This window comes from Anopheles bellator, chromosome 1 (assembly GCF_943735745.2).
Source record: "Anopheles bellator chromosome 1, idAnoBellAS_SP24_06.2, whole genome shotgun sequence".
Lineage (NCBI taxonomy): Eukaryota > Metazoa > Arthropoda > Insecta > Diptera > Culicidae > Anopheles > Anopheles bellator.
In genome coordinates, this window is record NC_071285.1 from 8819470 (window position 1) to 8841225 (window position 21756).

The 21756-nt window shown below is 50.9% G+C and overlaps 7 protein-coding genes across 10 annotated transcripts in view; 4 read left to right on the plus strand and 3 right to left on the minus strand.

Moving 5' to 3' along the window:
* The first annotated feature begins 62 nt into the window (after positions 1-62).
* LOC131215123 (importin-9) lies at positions 63-3638 on the plus strand. 3 transcript variants are annotated; one of them, XM_058209504.1, is made up of 7 exons: positions 63-186; positions 244-500; positions 565-997; positions 1066-1876; positions 1938-2103; positions 2175-3300; positions 3364-3638. In XM_058209504.1, exons 1-7 carry the CDS (start codon positions 63-65, stop codon positions 3564-3566), a joined length of 3120 nt encoding a protein of 1039 aa, XP_058065487.1. In that variant the 3' UTR covers positions 3567-3638. The 3 variants fall into 3 exon arrangements, with proteins under 3 accessions (XP_058065487.1, XP_058065489.1, XP_058065486.1); XM_058209506.1 differs by having other exon boundaries at positions 3370-3638; XM_058209503.1 differs by having other exon boundaries at positions 2175-3638.
* Positions 3639-3684: 46 nt separating this feature from the next.
* Positions 3685-5967, minus strand: LOC131211789 (uncharacterized protein CG16817). 2 transcript variants are annotated; one of them, XM_058205409.1, is made up of 4 exons: positions 5762-5967; positions 5059-5142; positions 4636-4898; positions 3685-4541 (listed from the first exon to the last, which is right to left on the minus strand). In XM_058205409.1, exons 1-4 carry the CDS (start codon positions 5788-5790, stop codon positions 4414-4416), a joined length of 504 nt encoding a protein of 167 aa, XP_058061392.1. In that variant the 5' UTR covers positions 5791-5967; the 3' UTR covers positions 3685-4413. The 2 variants fall into 2 exon arrangements, with proteins under 2 accessions (XP_058061392.1, XP_058061401.1); XM_058205418.1 differs by having other exon boundaries at positions 4627-4898.
* Positions 5968-6754: 787 nt separating this feature from the next.
* LOC131205621 (kynurenine aminotransferase) lies at positions 6755-8377 on the plus strand. Its single transcript, XM_058197800.1, has 3 exons — positions 6755-6965; positions 7020-7407; positions 7474-8377. The coding sequence occupies exons 1-3, from the start codon at positions 6835-6837 to the stop codon at positions 8314-8316; spliced, it is 1362 nt and encodes a 453-aa protein (XP_058053783.1). The 5' UTR covers positions 6755-6834; the 3' UTR covers positions 8317-8377.
* On the minus strand, positions 8378-9188 carry LOC131205622 (cytochrome c oxidase subunit 5A, mitochondrial). The gene is made up of 2 exons (XM_058197801.1): positions 9086-9188; positions 8378-9027 (listed from the first exon to the last, which is right to left on the minus strand). Exon 2 carries the CDS (start codon positions 9020-9022, stop codon positions 8549-8551), a length of 474 nt encoding a protein of 157 aa, XP_058053784.1. The 5' UTR covers positions 9023-9027; positions 9086-9188; the 3' UTR covers positions 8378-8548.
* A 184-nt stretch (positions 9189-9372) lies between these two features.
* On the minus strand, positions 9373-10533 carry LOC131216288 (syntaxin-18). The gene is made up of 2 exons (XM_058210739.1): positions 9689-10533; positions 9373-9621 (listed from the first exon to the last, which is right to left on the minus strand). Exons 1-2 carry the CDS (start codon positions 10508-10510, stop codon positions 9433-9435), a joined length of 1011 nt encoding a protein of 336 aa, XP_058066722.1. The 5' UTR covers positions 10511-10533; the 3' UTR covers positions 9373-9432.
* A 709-nt stretch (positions 10534-11242) lies between these two features.
* Positions 11243-14853, plus strand: LOC131206023 (transketolase-like protein 2). Its single transcript, XM_058198375.1, has 4 exons — positions 11243-11428; positions 12531-13902; positions 13968-14194; positions 14264-14853. Exons 1-4 carry the CDS (start codon positions 11322-11324, stop codon positions 14439-14441), a joined length of 1884 nt encoding a protein of 627 aa, XP_058054358.1. The 5' UTR covers positions 11243-11321; the 3' UTR covers positions 14442-14853.
* A 2157-nt stretch (positions 14854-17010) lies between these two features.
* Positions 17011-21756, plus strand: part of LOC131206022 (protein mini spindles) — an 8600-nt gene continuing 3854 nt past the window's right edge. Inside the window, exons 1-2 of the mRNA XM_058198374.1 lie at positions 17011-18105; positions 18179-21687. Coding sequence (XP_058054357.1) covers positions 17011-18105; positions 18179-21687 — 4604 coding nt within the window. The remainder of the gene's footprint in view (positions 18106-18178; positions 21688-21756) is intronic.

Here is a 21756-nt window from a genome sequence, read left to right on the forward strand (position 1 = left end):
GCACGAGGTGTTTTTCAATTTTATTCTATTATTGTACAAATCGGTGCCTTAGTATCGAGGCGATGGCGCAAAATTCCGATGTAGTGAAGCAGGCGATGTTCGAGGAGTTGGAAAAAATACTAAGCTCCGACTCGGAGCAATTAAAATCCGCTGAAGCTCGGTTGGCGCAGCTCAAGTTTACAGAATGTAAATACTGCTTCGTAAGAACGAGGAATTCCCACGCTATAATGCGCTGTTTTGCAGGGTACGGTGTAATCCTGGCCGAGTTTACCATTGAGCAACAAATGGACATCGGAATCCGGCAACTGGCCTCGGTAATGCTGAAACAGTACGTCGACGATTGCTGGGCCGATGGTGGGAATAGCGATGAAAACGACGACGTGTCGGCACTCGGCGCAATGCCTACCGATTCTGCGGCGGGCTTACTGCTCGTTAACGATGAAGCCAAACGGCGGATAAAGCAGATTCTGCCGGAAGGATTGTACGACACGAATAGCAAGGTAGTAGAAACTGGTGGTGCTCCCGATCGAGCGAAAGTATCTGATGATCTCCCCCCTTCCGCAGATTCGGTCAGTCGTCGCCTACTGCATCGCAAACATCGCACTTTACGATTGGCCCGGTGACTGGCAGGAGCTGTTTGATGTGATCGTCAAGTGTCTCAGCGGAACGGAAAACTCCGTCGACGGTGCTATGAAGGTACTGGTGGAGTTTACGCGCGAACTGGACAAGCAGGTGGGAGAAGTGGCACCACTGATACTGTCGGAAGTGTACCGAATCTTCACCGCAGACACGGTGTACAGTGTAACCGCCCGGAAGTATGCGGTCGAAATACTTTACGCGCAATTGCGCAGCATCAACATACACATTGAAACGCGCCAACAAAAGTCCCACATTCTGAATCCGGTTTTGCCGAACTTTATGCAGCGCATGATCGAGGGTCTAACGGCGCCGAATGGGACGCACAGCAGCTTTCAGTTGAAAACACAGATCATTAAAGGTAATACAAAAGGCGCATACTCACGGTGAACCCCCATTCTCATTTAGACCAATTCGCGCTCTTCACAGTCCTTCAGTACATGATTTCCGACATGTCCAAGTTTGTGCAACCGTATCTCGGAGCCATCCTTCCCACTATTTGGCAGCTCCTTACACAACTTGCCGATTTCTACGTGAAAGTGGTTGTGAACGAGGTGGAAAGCGGACCATTCAATGGCACCGAACAGGAGAGCGACGATGAAACGGACGACTTCGTACAGATGATCCTGCAGATCTTCGAGTTCGTGCACACGATCATTGAGATGAAGAAGTACAAGGCGGCGATCGCGAACGTGCTGACCGATCTCGTGTACATCACACTACTTTACATGCAAATCACCGAGGAGCAGGCCCAACAATGGCTAGAGGACGCGGAAAAGTTTGTCACCGACGAAGATGAACAGGGCGTTGAGTTTACGATTCGCGTAACGGCCCACGATGTGCTGCTGATCGTGGAACAGGAGTACGGTAAGCAGCTATTGTCCTGCTTCACAGAGGCACTGCGGAAGCACAGTGCCGTGGCGGAGGTGGATCGAAATGCAGGCAACCCTCACTGGTGGAAGATACACGAATCGTCCATGCTGGCCGTTGGGACGTTCAAGGAGCTGATTGTGGGAAGTGGTGCCTCCGGAGGATTCGATATGGGTCAGTACTTGGTGCTGGTAAAAATGTTGATGGAAAGTCACGCCTCGCCCTACCTTTTGGGGCGCTGCCTGTGGCTATTGAGTCGGTTCTGCGACTGTGACGTATTGCGTCAACCTTTCATGGAGCAGATCGTCGAAGTAACGTACGACAGTTTGGCACTCGATAAACCGATTGTGCTTCGAATCATGGCGGCACGGTACGTTCGATCCAATGGTGGGAAGAAGAAAGTCATCTACATTTTGTGCCTTGTTCCACAGGGGCGTTTATGGACTTTGCACACACCTTAAATCGACCGCGGATGAGCGGCAAATGCTGATGACATCGAAACTTGAACACTTTCTGGACGGATTGGTTCCCCTCTTCGAGCAGAGCCAAAACACCGCCGTGTGTATGTTGCTAGAAGTCTTGAATGCCGTCATATCGGTAAGTCTACTGTCCTCCGGCTCCGTATTGAGGCAGTAAAATGTAACTCTTTATCTCGTTTCTCGTTGCAGTTCGATGTGAATGTAACAGCAAGAATGTGCCCAAAGGTGATCAACCTAACGATGGGAGCTTTCCTAAAGTATCACGATGATCGCGTTCTCCTCGACATGGTGCAGGACGTGCTAAAAGTTCTGTCGCAAAACCCATTCTGCCTACTGCCGCTACAAGATCGCATCATCCCGACGATCGTGAGTATTCTCAGCAGTGAAGGAACCAATCCGACGCTCGCCCCGGACATCGCTCTCGATGTGCTGCAAACGCTGGTCAAGTACTCGCAGGGACCCCTCAGTGAGGCGATGATCGAAAACGCCTTTCCGGCCGTCGTCCACTGTATCCTGCGGTCGGAGGACCACTCGGTAATGCAGGCCGGTGGCGAGTGTTTGCGATCTTTTCTGACCGTCGCACCCGAACAGATCGGACGGTATCGCAATGGGGAAGGGCTGAATTATGTCGTGCAGGTCGCCACAATGCTCCTTAATCCGATGAACACCGAATCGACCTCTTCGTTCATCGGACGGCTTGTGATCACAATCATCACCAAAGTGGGCAGTTTGCTCGGCGATTCCGTAGATCTGCTGCTGAAGGCGGTTATCAGCAAGATGCAGTTGGTGCAAAGCCTGAACGTCATCATGAGTTTGGTGACAATCTTTGCCCACCTCATCCTGCTGCAGCTCGACGCGGTGCTAAACTTTCTCAGCACCGTCCCAGGGCCCACCGGAGAAACGGCCATGTCCTTCGTGCTGGCAAACTGGCTTAGCCGACAGCATCTGTTCTACGGACAGTACGAGCGCAAGGTGACCACGTTGGCGCTCTGTAAGTTGTTCGAGCACGGTGTAACCACGATGGATGACCGGTTGAATACGGTCATGATCAAGGAGCAGGTGCTGAGCACCGATGGACGCCGGACCACACGTTCTGCGACGGCCAAAATACCCACCGTCTGGGTGGACACTCCGGTGCTTGTCAAGATATTCAAACTTTTGTTGCACGAGGTGGCCAACCTCCGGGAGGCGAAAGATGCGCGGGAGAAAGGCCTTGATAGTGGAGCCGATAGTTCCAGCGATGAAGACACCGACGATACGAGTGGCGATGGATCGAAAGCACCTTCGTTAGCGGGTCTGCTGAACTTTTCCGAAGGTACCGTGGACAACCAGCGTAACCAAGAACGTACAAAAATACTAGTTTCAATTTGTACTTTAGGTGAAGACGACGAGGAAGACGAAGACGACCGGCAGCTAATGGCGGAACTGATGAACGATCCGATCTTCCAGTGTGAAACCGCCGAATATTTAACCAAATTCATCGAGAGCTTTAGCAAGCACGAGAATTTCCGCGCCTTTCTAGAGAAAATCGACGAGACGGAGAGGAAGATTTTGCAGGGCTTCAACATCTCGCTTCTGTAAACCATTTGCTGCCTGCTGCGCTGAACAGTCCATCATTATCCCTCCCCGGCCACAAGGCTCCGAAGAGCAAAATGCTACACATTTCATATTATAAAAGAAGAAAGTGCCCTCAAAGGGATGCGAGAAACTAAACGGAAACGTGTCTTTTATTTAAGGGAGAATCACCATAGCAACCAAAAGGAACGACGCAGGAAATGTCCATGCATGATTGCGCACAACATTTTTCGTCGTGCGGTATGAAATGAAATGTGCCGCTTAAAACCCAACTGTCACAAAACGAAGGCTTTGTAAAATGTAGATGGCCGAATGTCGCTTGTGTCTTTCATTCCAAAACTCCATTTGGTTGTATTTCCATTTGTTTTTCTGTTGACTTGCTCTCGAGTTTTGTGACTTGTGTTGTTTAAGGATATTCTATATTATTGTATGGTCCTTCTCTCCCTCTCTCTTTCGTGCGCGCCTTCTGTCTTATCCCTTCCCACCGTTGTTTCAGCTTGTCCAGTAGGAGAGAAGTGCCATAGTTTTTATTGATTTTAAATGTTTGTTCTGTTTTGTCCTGCCTGTCACGTTGCCTTCGAGTATTCCTATACACACCCCACACTGCCTTGTTCGAGGAATTGTCCCGTGAGCGAGTAATTTTCGTGACATCGCCACTGTCGAACGCAAGCACGACGATGACACACGATGCACAGCAAATGGCTTTTGAAACCCTTGGCGCTTGGGGAGTGATTTGTCCAATGTGTTTTCCTTGTTCACAACGCACAGCAGCTAATGGTGGAATCGAGTGGGGCGGCGGGTACACGACGACGACCGTCAACAGTATCATTGGCGGTAACCTACAGCAACATGCTTAGGAATCCGTCAGCCCTGGAATGCTCTCGTCGTCCGAGTCTTCCTGCTCGTCACTCAAGTCGTCGAAAGCCAGTTTGTTTTGGTTTTGGCTATTGCCCAGCATTTCCATCAGGTCCATCTTGTCGGCTACGAACGAAAAGTAGAAACAAACCAGAACGTCGTAAAGCAGTGTCAACGAGATGGTACTATCACGTGTCGTAACCGTTACTACTAGACTTACCGCCTTCATCGTCACCGGAACCTTCGTCTTCCCATCGATTGAAGTCCACCTTAAGCCAGTGCGGCTTCGTTTTCTCCTTCAACAGTCGCGGCCAGTACGTTTCCTCCGGCTCGGCTTTGGCAATCACAAACTCGATGCAACGCTTGATGTTTTTGGTTGCAACCTTCTCTGGATTGATTTTGTTGAAAAACTCGACGTTCAGCTCGTACTTTTTGCCTTCCGGCATTCCGACACCGCTGAACACCATCGTGTTCTCGGTGAATCTAGAAAGGCAGAGGGAGCCGAATGAGCACAGGGGTCACAGAAAACGAGGCAAAACACGCCGACGAACTGAACATTTTCTGTTATTTTTGGGTCCGCAACCATAGGAGGCTTCTGCTAGCTTCTCGAATGTACGCGGCGTTACTATAGCTACCCACTTACTTGTATACCGGCTCACTGCATTCTACGTTCAGTGTCAGGAAGATTACGTCGCTCCTTTGGGCCCAAACGGCCGGCGGTGGCACACTAGGTTACGAGAGAAAAGAGACAGAAAAAGAGGGCACGCGAGAGGCAGAGAGAGACAAAATGTTAGATGCTTAATTGTGATCCCGAAATTTACTTTCCACGTGCATAAAAGGACACGCTCTTTGTTTGGCTTATCATAAGCCCGATGGGCGGGAGACTTTGCTACTTGAACTGAGAACGGAAAGGGTTCGCATGAAACACGGGGGTGAGAATGTGAGAGCCATTTGTCACCTGAAATGCTCAATGGTCAATGGCAACGAAAAAATACTCGCACCTCAGAGAGGTTAACACCGCTACGTTTTTTAACCCATTAACTTTTCGCCCCTTTGTGCTTCCGTTTTCCCGCCCGCCTTTTGCTCCTTCTCACACGCGACCACCTAATCGGACACTCGGCGGCAATCGATAAAAAATGGACGCCGGGTTCGCAACCGCGACCGACAGTAGAACGACAAGCGGGCACGTAACCCAGACAGGAAACCCGGTGACCCTCTACCATGGGGGCCACCGGTTCCTTTCTTGCCTACAAGCCCCTACCGCTCCGCCCTCCGTTGCTCGGCGAAAAATTTCTTCACTTCGCTAAAAATTGCGGGCTAGCCGCACTTTGCTCCGCTGTACTTACGCTGCAGACATATCGGCGTTCTTTGTCATCAACGGGCGCGGATTGCTATGATTCCTTCGTGCGCGGCACTCTCACTGCTCACACTTTCGCTTCGATTGTGCGCTGACGAACTGGCTCTATTGAAAGGGTTTCGTTACGACGGGCGGCACGGAACACACCGAGAAGGGTTAGCAGAATTTTATGTTCTTCACCGCTTCGCTGCCAGGAGACACAATACTCAACTTGATTCGCAGCACGTGCGTTTTGTGGGCAAGTTTTCGCTCGCTGAAGCGGGCTACCTTTTCACGGCGAACGCCGTCAGTGGTGAGAAACCTCTTCGAATGGTTCGTACTCAAACCAGACAGGCTGTATTGCGTGTCAGACGCCATAGCCAGGGCCATGTTTACAACACCCGGCTCCAGGACTTGCAGCCGTACCGTGATAAATGTCCGTAAAACAAATTCACTGCAAAGCCAAATAATACTGCTGAAACTCACATAATTGTAATTTTTTCCGAGCGACTCATTTTGTTAACATGGTTTGAATGCGCTTCGTTTCAGCAATCTGGCCATCGCACACAACGGAACCGAGAGTGGTGAGTTTGGTAACAGTATGTGGTAAAAATCGGCCCACAATGTCCAATTCTATTAACTCTAATGTTACAATTTCTTAAATTCCTCCAATTAATAAAGCAATCACATAATCGTAGTACAATTTGATGCAATGTAAAGTTTAACCTAGCAAAGCGATCACGTTCGAACAATCAGAAGAGTCGAACGGAAACTGATAAAAATATGGAAGCTACCATATGTTTCTTATTCGAAAGGTTCTATGTTGAATTGTTTCAAATTATCAGTTGATATCTGGGTCGCCTAAAAAAATCCTCTCGGATCCTTTGCATATTATTTATGAACCGATAAGGAACGTAGATCACGCGCGTAAACAGAAAAAACGCAAAAACCACACCGCAATGATGACGAAGTTGATAATCACGATAGTAAGACGAGGCGCTGTGGTTGTGCGAGATCATTCAACTATCGCGTAAAGTGTTTACTTTATTTCCTCCTGTTTTAATTATCTTCCCGTCTCGCCGAATGCTTTGTCAACGATTGTTGGGCCGAGTTGCCACACAACCCTTTTGGACTCGCTGCGTAACGGTTCGAGCAATGTCAACAAACAAGTTTGATCTTCCGGCCCGATATCAGGGCTCAACGAAAAGTGTTTGGTAAGTGGTAGAAGTGCGTTAATTGGTTCGATTAAAATAATTGTCCTTGAACAGGGTGGAATACATTCAGTTGGCGCTGCAGTACAAACCCCTGAACCTGGGGCAAGGATTCCCGGACTATCATGCTCCAAAGTACGCACTGGATGCGCTGGCTGCGGCCGCCAATAGCCCCGACCCGCTGGCGAATCAGTATACCCGCGGGTTCGGCCATCCGCGTCTGGTGCAAGCGCTAAGTCGTCTCTACTCGGGATTGGTCGGTCGTACGATCGATCCGCTAAGCGAAGTTCTGGTAACAGTTGGTGCGTACGAAGCGCTATACGCAACTATTCAAGGTCACGTCGATCAAGGCGATGAAGTGATCATTATTGAGCCTTTTTTCGATTGCTACGAGCCGATGGTGAAAGCCGCCGGTGGAGTGCCACGTTTCATTCCACTAGTTCCGGTAGGGCAAGCAATGTTGCGCGGCAATGCTCGCAGAGATTCAGCATTCCTCTTTTTTGTATTTCAGACTGTTACCGGTCGCACCATCTCGTCGGAAGATTGGAAAGTGGATCCCCTCGAACTGGCCAAGCTGTTTAACGAGAAAACCAAGATGATCATTATCAATACTCCGCACAATCCGCTCGGCAAGGTAATGAGTAGACAAGAGCTGCAGATGGTGGCCGACCTCTGCCAGCAATGGAACGTGCTGTGTGTGGCCGACGAGGTTTACGAACACATGGTTTACGCACCGTTTGAACACGTGCGGATTTGCACACTGCCCGGCATGTGGGACCGTACGATTACGATCGGATCGGCGGGCAAAACATTTTCTCTGACGGGCTGGAAGATCGGTTGGGCTTACGGACCCGCCGCCTTGATGCGTAACTTGCAGATGGTGCACCAGAACTGTGTGTACACGTGCTCCACACCAATTCAGGAGGCCATTGCCGTCGGGTTCGAGCGGGAACTGAACCAACTGACGAGCCCTGAGTGCTACTTTAACAGTATCTCGAAAGAGTTGGTCACCAAGCGTGATATGATGGCCCGGTTTTTGGAGGATATCGGAATGCACCCGACGGTCCCGCAGGGCGGCTACTTCATGGTGGCCGATTGGTCTGCGCTCGCCGACCGCGTGGACCTTTCAAAGGAGACGGATCGCTATCGGGACTATCGGTTTACCAAGTGGATGACGAAATCGGTAGGACTTCAGGGCATTCCACCGTCGGCGTTCTACAGCGATGACCATAAGCCGCTCGGGGAGGATTTTGTGCGCTACTGTTTCTTCAAACGAGATGACACACTTCAGCGCGCCTCTGATATATTGACGGAGTGGAAGGGAAGTGGAACGAAGGCGAAGGGCTCTGCATAAAACAAACTGAAGGGAACAGGGAAATATGCATTAACGACAATACAGCATGGACGCATTTGAATCCTATTATATAACAGGTTGTTATTCCTTTCATTTATTGACAACTTCATGACCACGACTATTGCACCACCAATCCCGACGGGTTGATGGCGCTACCGGCGGTATTGGCGCTACCAGCGGCATTGTACCGGAAAAGATGAAAAATTACGCTCATTCCCTCACTTGCTCCTCTCTAGTGCATATCGTAAACCGACTTCAGGGCCAGCTCGGGCTGATCGTAGCCCAGCTCCTCGGGTGTATCGATGCCAAGCTCGGTCAGTGTCGGGCGCACCTCCTGGAGCAGATACGGATAGATTTCGTTGGTTTTGTCGCCGCACTTGTCCTTCACACCCTCCAGGAAGCGAATGGCCAGCGCATAATCGTTCAACCGACGGCACGCCTTCAGTGCGGAGACGATGATTTTCGGTTCCGGCACCAAGTCCATTCCAAGCAAATCGTTCATTGCCTTTCGGGCTTCCCAGGCGTCAATCTCCGGCCGGTTGAAGTAGGCCTCGTAGCGGTTGTCGAACTCCTCGTCCGTTTCGGTGCTATGCGAAGCGCGCACCACCATGCCGGCAGCTCCGACCATCGATTGCGTGCTGCTCTGCTGCAATCCCGCAGCACTGCGCAGTCCACCGAGGACACGACCAGCGGCAAATCGGAGCATTTTTCCTGCAAACGGAAACTCGAATGGGTAACGAAACCTCGTGCACAATCTAGGGAAACCTACTCGAATCAGCTGGGTCCGACAGGAAAAAACTGGCACAGAATCACGAATGTGTTAAGTAATCACAAAGCAAAATTTTGCACCTTTCAAAGCACAATTTTGAGAGAGTTTCAACTTGACAGTTGAAATGTCACGCAGAGAAAAAAACACAGATGCCATCTTGTAGCAACCTTGGGCAACAGCTGATTCAACAGAAAGTGGATTCTTTTATTAAAATTGCACAATTTTCGGATGTAGCTAATCCAGATTTTCAGGTACTTTTCAACAGAAACTTTAACACTGTCTTTAATGATCACAATTTCGACGTTGATGTCAAATTTATTACAGCGTTGCAAATGCAGTCCACAAGCTTAGTCATTGTACCAATCCAAAAACAGGAGCGTAAAGGACATTACAATGAGAAAGAACAGCACCCAAACACGCAGGCCGGCGTTGCGCCGAATAGCTTGCCCGATCTGTTCGTTGGCGTCTTTCATATTTTCCGTCGTTCCTACCACGGTGGTAGATATTCGATCGACGTCCGTCTTTTGCAATGATATCTACAATGATCAATACGTGCAGTAAATCGGAAACTATCCCATGATGCCTTGACCCCAAGACACCTACCTTTTCGGAGAAAATGTCCTGCAGGTGTGCAATATCGCACACGTTGCGCTGTATCTGCTCCACTTCCTCCGACAGGCCTTTGAGCTCGTTGTAAAGTTGAACATTTTCCGACTCAAACATCTGAATGTCCTCGGGGCTAAGATCGTTGGCCTCGTTCTCTTCATCCATTGTGCTGTCCTCCAGATCGTCCATTGACTGTGCGGTAACCGTTTTCTCCACACTACGGTGTCCGGTGTCTACCACATCCGAACGTTTGGAAGCTGACGTGGCTACGGTGCCGATCACCGGGTCCGGTTCGAGTGGTGCACTGAGGGGCTCCGTTTTCATTTTTGGCTGTAGCTTCACGTACCCAATCGTTTCCATTTGACGCCGAAGTCGAAACTGCCGCTGTTCGTGTGAAATCTTTCGGATAGCATTTGCGTACTCCGCCAGGCTATCGATGACCAGACTCAAAAATTCCTTCAGTTGCTGGTCTACCCGTAGATCGACCCACTCAAGGCGCAACTCCTTCACCAGCTGCGCCGTGGTGGAGAGGATTTTATCCGACTCACGATCGATTAGATCCCGCTCGTCGTTGGTCATCTGTGGACTCGAATTTTTCAGGTGCTCCGCCAACCGCATGTAGGATGTGCGATTCTCCAGCAGAAAGTTCCTCAGCAGCGTTACCTGGTGTTTGAGCGATTTGGCCCGATCCCATAGCTCGTGCGTGTTCGTCTTCTTTTTGCGTAGAATGCGATTTTTGTCCGGCTGCCGGATGCTGTCGGGGGGCAACTTTAGGCGCACCGTTTTCACCGAGGCCTTAAAGAGGGAGGTAATGTCCATCACGGAACCAAAGGTCGCATCACGGAACACCAAAACAGAAGGCAGTGTTTTGTCAGTGGGCCCGATTGTTTACGTGTAGCCCTGCTCGGTGTTTAAACGGGACGGATCGAGTTCGGATCGAGCATATTACGGCCTCGTGGTAGGGCGAATTAATGTAAGCATTTTTCGGTATGATTTCAATTTCCCGTATTCTTAGTTTCGCAGTGTCGGCAACAACGAATTTACTAAATCTCATGAAATTGCCAACAGCATGAACATCCATGATCATGTGGCGAAAAGCCGCGGACTTTAGATTGCCGGTTCGGAAGAATCGATAAATGCGACACATCCGTGGTCTGTTAAAAAAAATTAGCAGCACTTGGATTTACGCGGGCTACGTATATTCGATTTTTCGCCACAGGGTAGAACGGTCAATAATGGGATATTAGTCGCAAATTGTTCGCAATTTGCGCGAAGAAATCCGACACAAACGCTCGGATTTGTGGGAAAACAAAAATTCGATGATGATTTTTTGACGTGCTTCGAGGAATGGAAAAAATGCTGGCAAGTGTATAATATCAAACGAGAACAAAATAGGTATAAATAAAGCAACGTTCTTGTAGAAAACCCAAAAGTCGCGAACAATTTTGAACAGACCACAGACATTGGAAACCGGCAACCCCACCATGTCGTCTTCCAGCGGGCCGCTGGAACCGCTCTTGATTGCGTTTGGGTCGTTCAGTAGAGGTTAAAACTTCATCGTGGTGTGACTCGCGGTTTCCAGTGCTCAACGTTGCCCTTGACATAACTCCTGCAGCCGATTCGTTGCAAGATGCCTTCTTATCACAAACCGGAAGCCAAGACGATCCAGGAGCTGAGGGATATCGCCCACAAGCTGCGTATCGATTCGATTAACGCCACTCAGGCATCGAAATCTGGGTGAGTTTTATGTCTCTACTGTACGCTAAATGGAGCCTGCGAAAAGGGCGAAAAGGGGAGCACGCATCAGAGCACGCCGTGGACTCTTCCAGCCGGCTTTCGCCGTTTTCGTCTTTTCTTTTTCCACGGCATTAGTGCTGTCATAAAAAACACGATGCCGGTTCTGCATGTATGCGCCGAAAAACTCGTTTGGCGATTGTCGTCAGACGAGCCCGCCGCCGTATTTGAAGAGGGGCAGAGGAACAGCGAAACAAAATGAATGGCCAAAGTGCAACAGGGCGAAGGCGCGGAGAAGTGATGTGTGTTCGGTGAGCAGCGAACAACGTCAAAGCGCAAAAAATATAGCGGCACGCTGATGATGCTGATAGGATGTCTATGTTTAAATCGGTGCCCTCTTTGTGCCCGTAATGTCCTTAAAACGGAATGAAAAGGGTGAAAGGGAATCAAACATTTTCTGCCGCTACCTTCCACTTCGCTTCGTGGCTCTAAAAAATCACTGTGCGCGGCGGCTGCGGCCGAACCACAATTTTAGAACGTATGTTACCCACGTTGCGATTGTAAGGACGGCATGGTGTAACTCCATAGGCTTTCGTCGTACGATCGAACTGTTGATCGCCTGCCTTCGTAGAAGGTCGCCAAGAGGTCACAGAAGTGGCCACATGCAGTAGAAAAAAACACATTTCGTGCGATTTCGAGTCATGTGGCTGGTCCCTGCGTGTGTAAAGGTAGTCCAGTTCAGAGGCTACTTCTGGTTCGATTTGGGCCTGTGAGATCTTTCACGGTACGGCCTGTTATAAAATAAAGAAAAATGGCCAACAAAAATCATATATAAACAACTGATAACGAGACCCACCTAGCAGAGCCATCATTGCACGTGTATTGAGTAATTCGTCACTTACACAACGGCATGAACTACTAGATCGCTTTGTTGCTTCGTTTTTTGTATTGTCATCTGTAGCGAGTGTGTTACGTGCCGGCGATATGGTACGATGATTGTCTACACCCTTGAGAAATCGTTTATTTGATAGTGCTGCCGCGAGCTGCCCGGCTCGGTTGTTAGCGAATCCTGTTTATTTTACCCTTCGTTTTATCTTTCCCACAGTCATCCTACATCATGTGCGTCGATCGCGGAAATCATGTCGGTACTGTTCTTCCACACGATGCGGTACAAAATCTCTGCTCCGCGCGATCCATCATCGGATCGGTTCATCCTGTCGAAGGGCCACGCGGCTCCGATTCTGTATGCGGCCTGGGCCGAAGCTGGCCTGTTTCCCGTGGAGGACCTGTTGAACCTGCGCAAGATTGACTCCGACCTCGAGGGTCACCCAACGCCCAGATTGAACTTTATCGACGTGGGCACCGGTTCGCTGGGGCAAGGAGTGGCGGTGGCATGCGGTATGGCGTATGTGGGCAAGAACATTGACCACGCCGACCATCGGACGTACGTGCTCGTCGGTGATGGTGAGTCGGCCGAGGGTTCGATTTGGGAGTCGCTTCACTTTGCCGGCCACTACAAGCTGAACAATCTGTGTGTGATCTTCGATGTGAACCGACTCGGCCAGTCGGAACCGACTTCGCTCCAGCACCAGATGGATGTGTACCGGAAGCGCTTGGATGCGTTCGGTTTCAATGCAATCGTCGTCGACGGACACGACGTCGAAGAGCTGTGCAAGGCCTTCTTCGAAGCATCCTCCGTCACCGATCGGCCAACGGCCATCATCGCCAAAACGTACAAAGGCAAGCACTTCCCGAACATTGAAGATCTGGAGAACTGGCACGGCAAGCCGCTTGGAGATGCCGCGGCAGGCGTGGTCGAGCATTTGCGCAAGCAGATCCGAAATCCGGGCCCGATCACCGTGACTCCTCCTTCACCGCACAAGGACAGCGCGCCGAAGGTATCGATCAAGGGTGTCGCACTCGCGACTCCACCGGCGTACCAGAAGGGTGAGAAAGTGGCGACACGGTTGGCGTACGGTACCGCTCTGGCCAAGATCGCTATGAACAATGATCGCGTGATCGCGCTCGATGGCGACACGAAGAACTCTACCTACTCGGATAAGCTACGCAAAGCGTTCCCGGAGCGCTTCATCGAGTGCTTCATTGCGGAACAGAATCTGGTCGGTGTCGCGATCGGAGCCGCTTGCCGCGATCGTACCGTCGCTTTCGTATCCACCTTTGCCACGTTCTTTACGCGCGCTTTCGATCAGATCCGCATGGGTGCCATCTCACAGACGAACGTAAATTTTGTTGGCTCTCACTGCGGTGTCAGCATCGGTGAGGACGGTCCGAGTCAGATGGGGCTGGAGGATATTGCTATGTTCCGTGCCATACCGGGCAGCACCGTGTTCTATCCGGCCGATGCCGTCAGCGCGGAGCGTGCCGTCGAGATGGCGGCTAATACGCCAGGCGTGTGCTTCATTCGTACTTCGCGCCCGAATACGGACGTTATTTACGACAATAACGAAAAGTTTGAGGTATGTAAGCGCGGGTAGATAGAGTTGCAACTCGATGGTTTACGAAGCTTTTGTTCATCCGGTAGATTGGTCACGCCAAGGTGGTTAAGCAGAGCGCAAACGACTCGGTTCTTCTTATTGGTGCCGGTATCACGCTGTACGAAGCCCTGGACGCGGCTAAGGACCTGGAGAAGAGTGGAATCCACTGTCGCGTGATGGATCCGTTCACGGTTAAGCCGCTGGACAAAGAGGCAATCATAAAACACGGTAGCCAGTGCGGTGGTCGCGTTGTGGTGGTCGAAGATCATTACAAGTAAGTTACCGTGGCGTTTGGGGAGGGATTAAAAAAAAACGTTACTTTTTCACTTTGCTATACTTCTAGGCAAGGCGGCTTGGGTGAGGCAGTCCTGTCGGCGCTTGCAGAGCAGAGGAACTTCGTTGTGAAGCATCTGGCCGTCGAGAAACTGCCACGGTCCGGCCCTCCGGCCGTGCTGGTTGATATGTTTGGCATTTCGGCACGCTCTGTTGTGGCCGCCGTGCAAGAAATCATCAAGATGTAAATCCCGTATCTGGCACTCGTACTACATATTCTCACTGGCCGCAATCGATTAAAGCCACATTTTGTGGAGGAATGTAGTCTGGTACCATAAGACACGTTTCTGTGTACTCATTTGTTGTTCTAAACGCATACCGTTTATATTTGCAGTGACACAATTCGATTTTTCCTTTCATACATTACTTAATTTTGTGTTAATTTTGCTTTTTGGAAGTGGGTGCTTGGGTACACAATATTTCAACCGTAACATAGTTGCAACGTTCAATCCGCTCTCCCACTTAACCCCCGAATGACATGGTGAAGTGCACGCTAAAACCACGCGCTGGGATTTCGAAACGATGGAACGTTGGTTTGTTGGCGATGAAAGTGTTTGCGCGTAATTTTTTTTCAATAAAGTTCAACTTACGACTCAATAAGAGCTGTTCCGAAATGAACTACTTACTATTTCTCAGTCCTAAAGGCTTCTCCGGAAGTTTATCCATCGTTATTTGATCACAGTTTGTGTCAGGAAATTGAAAGCCGTTTTCATCCATTGTTACTAAGCGTGCGTTAGCCGTTGGTTTCTTTATTGAGCAATGGGCTCGTCACGGTTTGTTTCGTAAATAAATAAATACCGTATCAGACATCCGAAAGTGTGCTAATACTCTTGACATAGAATTGATCGCATTATGGCTGCAATCATGTAATTGTTTCACCTTCTATTTCTGCTCGATTGGATATAATTTTGTCAGAATTGACGATGCTTTCAAAACCCGCAATTTTGGCGCTTAAACTTCCAACCCGTGAGCGATGCAGTGTAAACGCACCGACTTTTTGAAGGATTCCTTCACATTTCTCTGATTCTCGTTTCTTTGCGTTTTCTCTCACCGTTGTGTACACAAATCTCACTTCGCTTTTTTGGCAGTTCACGTTTGCAGTCCACGCCAGCGCGTGTGGGAATTCGCCGTTCGTTATTTATCTCCTTTTTTAATTGTCGTTTGTGTTGGATCGTCTTTTTGTGCCGGAAAAAGTAACGAGCGTGTTGCCGGGCGCTGGCTGGCCGCCCGACCCGTCGGATCGAAGCTGTTGTACAGATGAATTGAAGCGATCCGAATTCGCCATACTGTCGCGAAACGAACTAGAACGCCATTACGAAGGACGTGTGATCGAAACGAAAAACGGTTCCTCATTCGCCTGTCCATTGCGAGATTCTCAGCTGTTGAATCCCTCCAATGAGCTGTCAATTGGGTTGACTCGGAGAAAACTCGAGCCAGGCACCGTAACGGTAAGTTTTTGGTGCAAAGTGATGCATTTTTAACAAGCGGTAAAATCAGCGTCGGCTTCAATTTCTTGGCGGGTGCGTTGAGCAATGTGTGCTGGAGTGACGGAGATAGAGTGGTGCTTGCTATCGCATTCGCGCCCATAACATGACACAAATTCTTCTACACATGATGGGAGAGTGAGCAGAGGTGAGAAGAGAGATGAGAGCGCCTAGTGAGAGAGAGCCTGTCCAGAGCCGCTCGCCGAGAGAGTAAAGCGCGAGAAAAGGAGCACTCAGCCGTGCCAGAGAGAGAGAGAGAGAGAGAGAGCCTTTGCTGTGATGTGCAATGGTGTTTTCCTGCTGGATCTTCCCGTCTGTGGAAATTTGAACGAAAATAGGTTGGAAATCGTGCCTGAACGCTTCCGTCGGCCATCGCAGGTGATTGATTGTGACGAAAGTTTGTACATCCGCCCGTTTGTGGCCGCTCAGTAGGTCCGAGGAAATCGGTATCAGTAATAGTGAATGGCCGTCGCACAATGCGGAAACAGCACGGCTAAAAAAGCAATACTCGCGCCCGTACGTAGTGCGACGGAACAAAATCGATACCTGAACTTGAGAAGCGCCCACTTCTTGTGGCTCGGTTGGAGCAAAATAGAAAAACATGTTTCACCAGCAAAGTCTTGCTGTTGTTATTTAATGAAAGCCTAAGGCCATCGGGTGGTGTGTGCATCGGTTGTTGTGCTTAGCTGTGCTCTTTTGACTAACTAAATTTGCACCGATTTAGACACAATCAGCACTGCAACGCAGCGTGGCGCGTGTGGTGAAAGTTTTTTGGGCATTTCTTTTGTTGTCCGAATTGTCGAAGCTCTCGTCATCGTCAGCATCAGCATCTTGTGTGAAGCATTTATGAGCGACCTGAAATGGGCTACTAGAAAGCCCATTTTCTTCTCATGATAATGATGATGATGATGGTGGTTGTGGTGGTAGCAACAAAGCGCGTCAGCTGTCGTTGCCTGCGCTAGGCTTCGGAGTCGGAAGAAAGCCAACGAGCGCCTAAAATGGGGGTTAGGAAATGGGGCGAAAAAGTTTGGTGTTGTTTTACTGCTTCGCACGAGATACCGTTCGGTCCGCTACACCATAGGATGCTGTGCTTTTAGTTTCGTGTTCATTAAAGCGTGGCATTAAACGTTTGCGATTCATTGCAGAGTTGCCTCGCTGTACGGGAGCTGTGAATAGCTGGGTTTGGAGCGACCACGATTGAGGTGTGGACACACGCCGTGAACCATAATCAACATACCGTACTTGCCCAGAATAGGCGGACCGCGGCACAACGATGGAGGAGGACACCGAGTATAAGAAGCTACCGATCGACGAGCGGTGTGTCCACAAGCTGTGGAAGGCGCGCGTCGATGGGTACGAGGAAGCGGCCAAGGTGTTTCGCACGATCGACGATGAGAAATCGCCCGAATGGAACAAGTATCTCGGGTTGATCAAAAAGTTTGTCGCCGACAGCAATGCGGTAGCACAGGAGAAGGGTCTCGAAACGGCGCTCGTGTTTGTCGAGAACAGCGGCAATGCAGGAAAAACGGTGGGCGAAGTGATGAGCGGCATCGTGGCCAAGTGTATCGGTGCACCCAAGACAAAAACGAAGGAACTGGCGGTGCAGATCACGCTGATGTACATCGAAATTGAGCGGCAGGATGTGGTACTTGAGGAACTTCTGAAAGGAACGGAACAAAAGAATCCGAAAATTGTGGCTGCCTGCGTTGCCGCGGTAACGCTTGCGTTGCGCGAGTTCGGTAGCAAGGTGTTGAACATTAAACCAATCGTGAAACGCCTTCCGGCCATCCTGACCGATCGCGATAAGAGCGTACGCGATGAGTCGAAAACACTGACCGTGGAGATCTATCGGTGGATCGGGGCGGCCTTCAAATCACAGATTGCTTCATTGCCGCCCGTCCTACTAGCTGAATTGGAAGCGGAGTTCGAGAAGATTGGCAACGAGAAGGCTACTCCGGTGCGGTATCTGCGCTCGCAGCAGGAAAAACAGCTCCAGATTGCGGCGGCGGCGGCCGTCGATGGTGTCGAAGGTGAAGACGAGGACGATGGTGGCGCGGGAGGTGGCGAAGCAGGGGAAGACATCGATCCACTCGATCTAATCGATCCGGTTGACATCCTGTCGAAGCTGCCGAAGGATTTCTACGAAAAGCTTGAAGCGAAAAAGTGGCAAGAACGTAAGGAATCGCTCGAGGCACTCGAAACGCTTCTACAGAACCCAAAACTACAGCCCGGCGAATATGGCGACGTAGTGCGAGCATTGAAGAAGGTTATTACGAAAGACACAAACGTGGTCCTGGTGGCGCTCGGCGGCAAGTGTTTGGCCATGCTAGCCAAGGGCCTTGGGAAGAAGTTCAACACTTATGCAGGGGTATGTGTGGGGCACGATAGTGGGTGAGTTGTGAACTTTGTTGGCCTGACACTTTGTCTTTCCCTTTTTCTAGGCATGCGTTCCGGCAATTTTGGAAAAGTTCAAAGAAAAGAAATCAAACGTTGTGACTGCACTGCGGGACGCCATCGATGTCATTTACCCCTCAACAACGCTTGAATCGATCCTCGAGGACGTCCTGGAGGCACTCGGGAATAAAAATCCGAACGTGAAAATGGAAACGGCATCCTTTCTGGCACGATCGTTCACCAAAACTCTCCCAACGGCGCTGTCGAAAAAGATCATTAAACCGCTGGTGGCTGCGTTGCTTAAAACGCTCAACGAATCAGATCCATCCGTGCGGGACGCTTCTGCGGATGCGATTGGTACCGCGATGAAATTGGTCGGCGAGAAGAGCATCGCTCCGTACCTAACCGAGGTGGACGCACTGAAGATGGCCAAAATTAAAGAGTGTTGCGAAAGAGCTGTCATAACGATAAAAATACCCGCTGCACGGAAGGAACGGCCAGCGACTGCACCACCAAAGGCAACCTCGGTTATGAGTGGCGGCGCCACCGTAAAGAAGGCCCCTTCGGAGACAAGAATAGGGAGCGGCGGCGGTACAACTATGCCGCGACCATCCACGGCCACTGTCGGTGGCGGAGGAACGATCAAAAAGGTCGTGTCTGGTGGTGTAAAAAAGAGTCCCACCGGAAGTTCGTTGGGTGGTGGCCGAGGTAGCGGCTCGAAGGGAGGAGCACAAACGCAAATGCCAGCGAATACGGAGAAAGATCTTTCACAGGAGGAGATCGATGAGCGGGCAGCAGAACTGCTTCCTGCCGATGCTGTCGCGGGGCTGATCGATGCTAACTGGAAAACTCGCCTCGGTGCGGTCGAATCTTTCGCTAGCGCCATCCAACTGCTCGAAGTAAAGCCAGTGCAAAGTGGCCTCTCACAGGTGTTGCTAAGGTCGTTGGCCAAAAAGCCCGGCCTGAAGGACACCAACTTTCAAGTGCTGAAGATCAAGCTCGACACGGTTCGTGTGATCGTCGAACGGTTCGGCATCACGACTACCACCGCTGACTATCTGCTAACGGATGTGACGGAGAAGCTGGCCGATGCAAAGAACGGAGTCGGTGCCGCGGCTGCCCTTACCGCTATGGCTGAAGGTGGTGCACGGCTTGATTACACCGTGCAACGTGTGATGGAGTTTGCATTCGAACAGCAAAAGTCGCCAAAAGTGCAGCAAGAGGCCTTGGTCTGGGTGGCGACAGCGCTACGAGAGTTTGGGTTTCAGGTCGAACCAAAGGCGCTGCTCGAGACTGCCCGGAAAGCTGTCCAAAGTATTAACCCTGCGGTCCGCACAGCAGGTATTGCGTTGCTCGGGACGCTCTATCTGTACATGGGACAACCGTTGACAATGTTTTTCGACAGCGAGAAACCTGCCCTCAAGCAACAGATAATGGCCGAGTTTGAGCGGTGTGCCGGCCAACGACCGCCTGCGCCGACACGAGGCGGTTCGAAGACAAACGGTGGCGCGGCAGATGACGATGAGGACGAGGGCGGTGGTGGGGATGATTCTTCCCCTCCGATGATAAATGTAAACGATCTGTTGCCACGGATCGACATATCGGGTCAAATAACGGAAGCTTTGCTGGCCGAGCTGTCGGATAAGAACTGGAAAACACGCAACGAAGGCCTAGTTCGGTTGCAAACGATCATCTCGGAGGCAAAACTGATAAAATCCTCCCTGGGCGATCTACCCCAAGTGCTGGCGGCCCGGCTTGTGGACAGCAATGCGAAGATCGCTCAAACGTCGGTCGAAATCTGTCAACAGATGGCCATCGCGATGGGCCCGCCGTGTCGCCAGTACGTGCGCGCCTTCTTCCCCGGCTTTCTGAAGGGACTGGGCGACAGCAAGAGCTTCATTCGGAGCGCTTGCCTGGCTTGCATCAACACGTGGGGCGAGCAGGCGGGTTATAAGGACTTTTTCGACGGGGAAATGATTGCCGACGCACTCAAGACGGGTAGTCCGGCCTTGCGAACCGAACTGTACGGATGGTTGGCGGAACGATTGCCACTGGCGGCACCGAAAAGTATCTCGAAGGACGAACTATTGGCGATCTTGCCTCACCTTTACACACACATTACCGATCGGAGTGCGGACGTACGCAAAAACGCCAACGACACGGTGTTGGGCGTGATGATGCATCTCGGGTACGACGCGATGGTAAAGGCACTCGACAAACAGAAACCCATTTCTCGGAAGGACATTCAGGCGGCTCTCGATAAGGCTCGGCCTAGTCTACCAGTGAAGGCGGTACCGGTTGTCAAGGCTGCACCAGCAGTGGCTTCCGGCGGAGAGGAGGCTAAGGGACTGAAGCTGAAGCCACCGAAATCGGCTGGAGCATCCGGTGCGGCAGGCAGTGGCCGCGCTGGAGCTGCCGGAAGTGGTGGATCAGCAGATAAAGTCGGAACAGGTGGCAGTTCCGGTGGATTGGGCAGCGGAGGAAGCTCATCGCGAACAAAGAAAGACGAAGATGCCGATTCTGCAGCTCCGCTTTTGGCAATGAATGGCCTCAAGAAGCAGCGCTTTACCGACGAACAAAAGCTGAAGGTTTTGAAGTGGTCGTTCACGACGCCGCGCGAAGAGTTCAACGAGCTGCTGCGCGAACAAATGCAGGCGGCCAGCGTGAACAAGGGGCTGGTGGTGAACATGTTTCACGACGACTTTCGCTACCACCTGAAGGTGATCGACGCCCTAATGGAGGATCTGTCGACGAACGAAGAAGCGCTCATCTGCAATCTGGACTTGGTAATGAAGTGGCTATCGTTGCGCTTCTACGACACCAATCCGTCGGTGTTGTTGAAGGGACTCGAGTATCTGAACCAGGTTTTCCAGCGATTGGTAGACCGACGGTACGTGCTGGCAGACATTGAGGGTAGCTCGTTTGTGCCGCATCTATTGGTGAAGATTGGCGACCCGAAGGATGTTGTGCGGAACGGTGTGCGGACACTACTCCGACAGATCTGCCAACTCTACCCGTTCTCAAAGGTGTTCGTGTTCATCATGGATGCGCTCAAGTCGAAGAATGCCCGCCAGCGGGCAGAGTGCCTGGATGAGCTGGGTTATCTGATTGAAACGTACGGTCTGACGGTTTGCCAACCGACGCAACCGGTCGCGTTGAAGGAGATCGCACGCCACATATCCGACCGGGACAATGCCGTTCGCAACGCGGCTCTCAACGCGGTTGTACAGGCGTACTTTTTGGCCGGAGAAAAGATCTACAAACTAATTGGCCAATTGTCGGAGAAGGATCTATCCATGCTGGACGAACGTATCAAGCGATCAAAGAAAGCGTCGATATTACCGGGTGCAGCGGCAGCAAAGAAGGTATCGACGGCGATACCGACCAGTGCCATTGGTGGCCTCAATGATGTGACGATCGTCGGCAAGATCGATATGGCACCACCGGCGGAACAAGCGGCACAGTTAGGTGCCGTGGATGGCGGCGGCGATGAGGCGATGGACGAGGATGAAACGATGGTTCCCGAACAAGCTGTTATGGTCGCAGTGAATATGAAGTAAGTTTTCATTCTCCGGCAATGGGTGGCTGTCCCAGTGAAGCTCTTTAAACTTTGCATTAACTAACT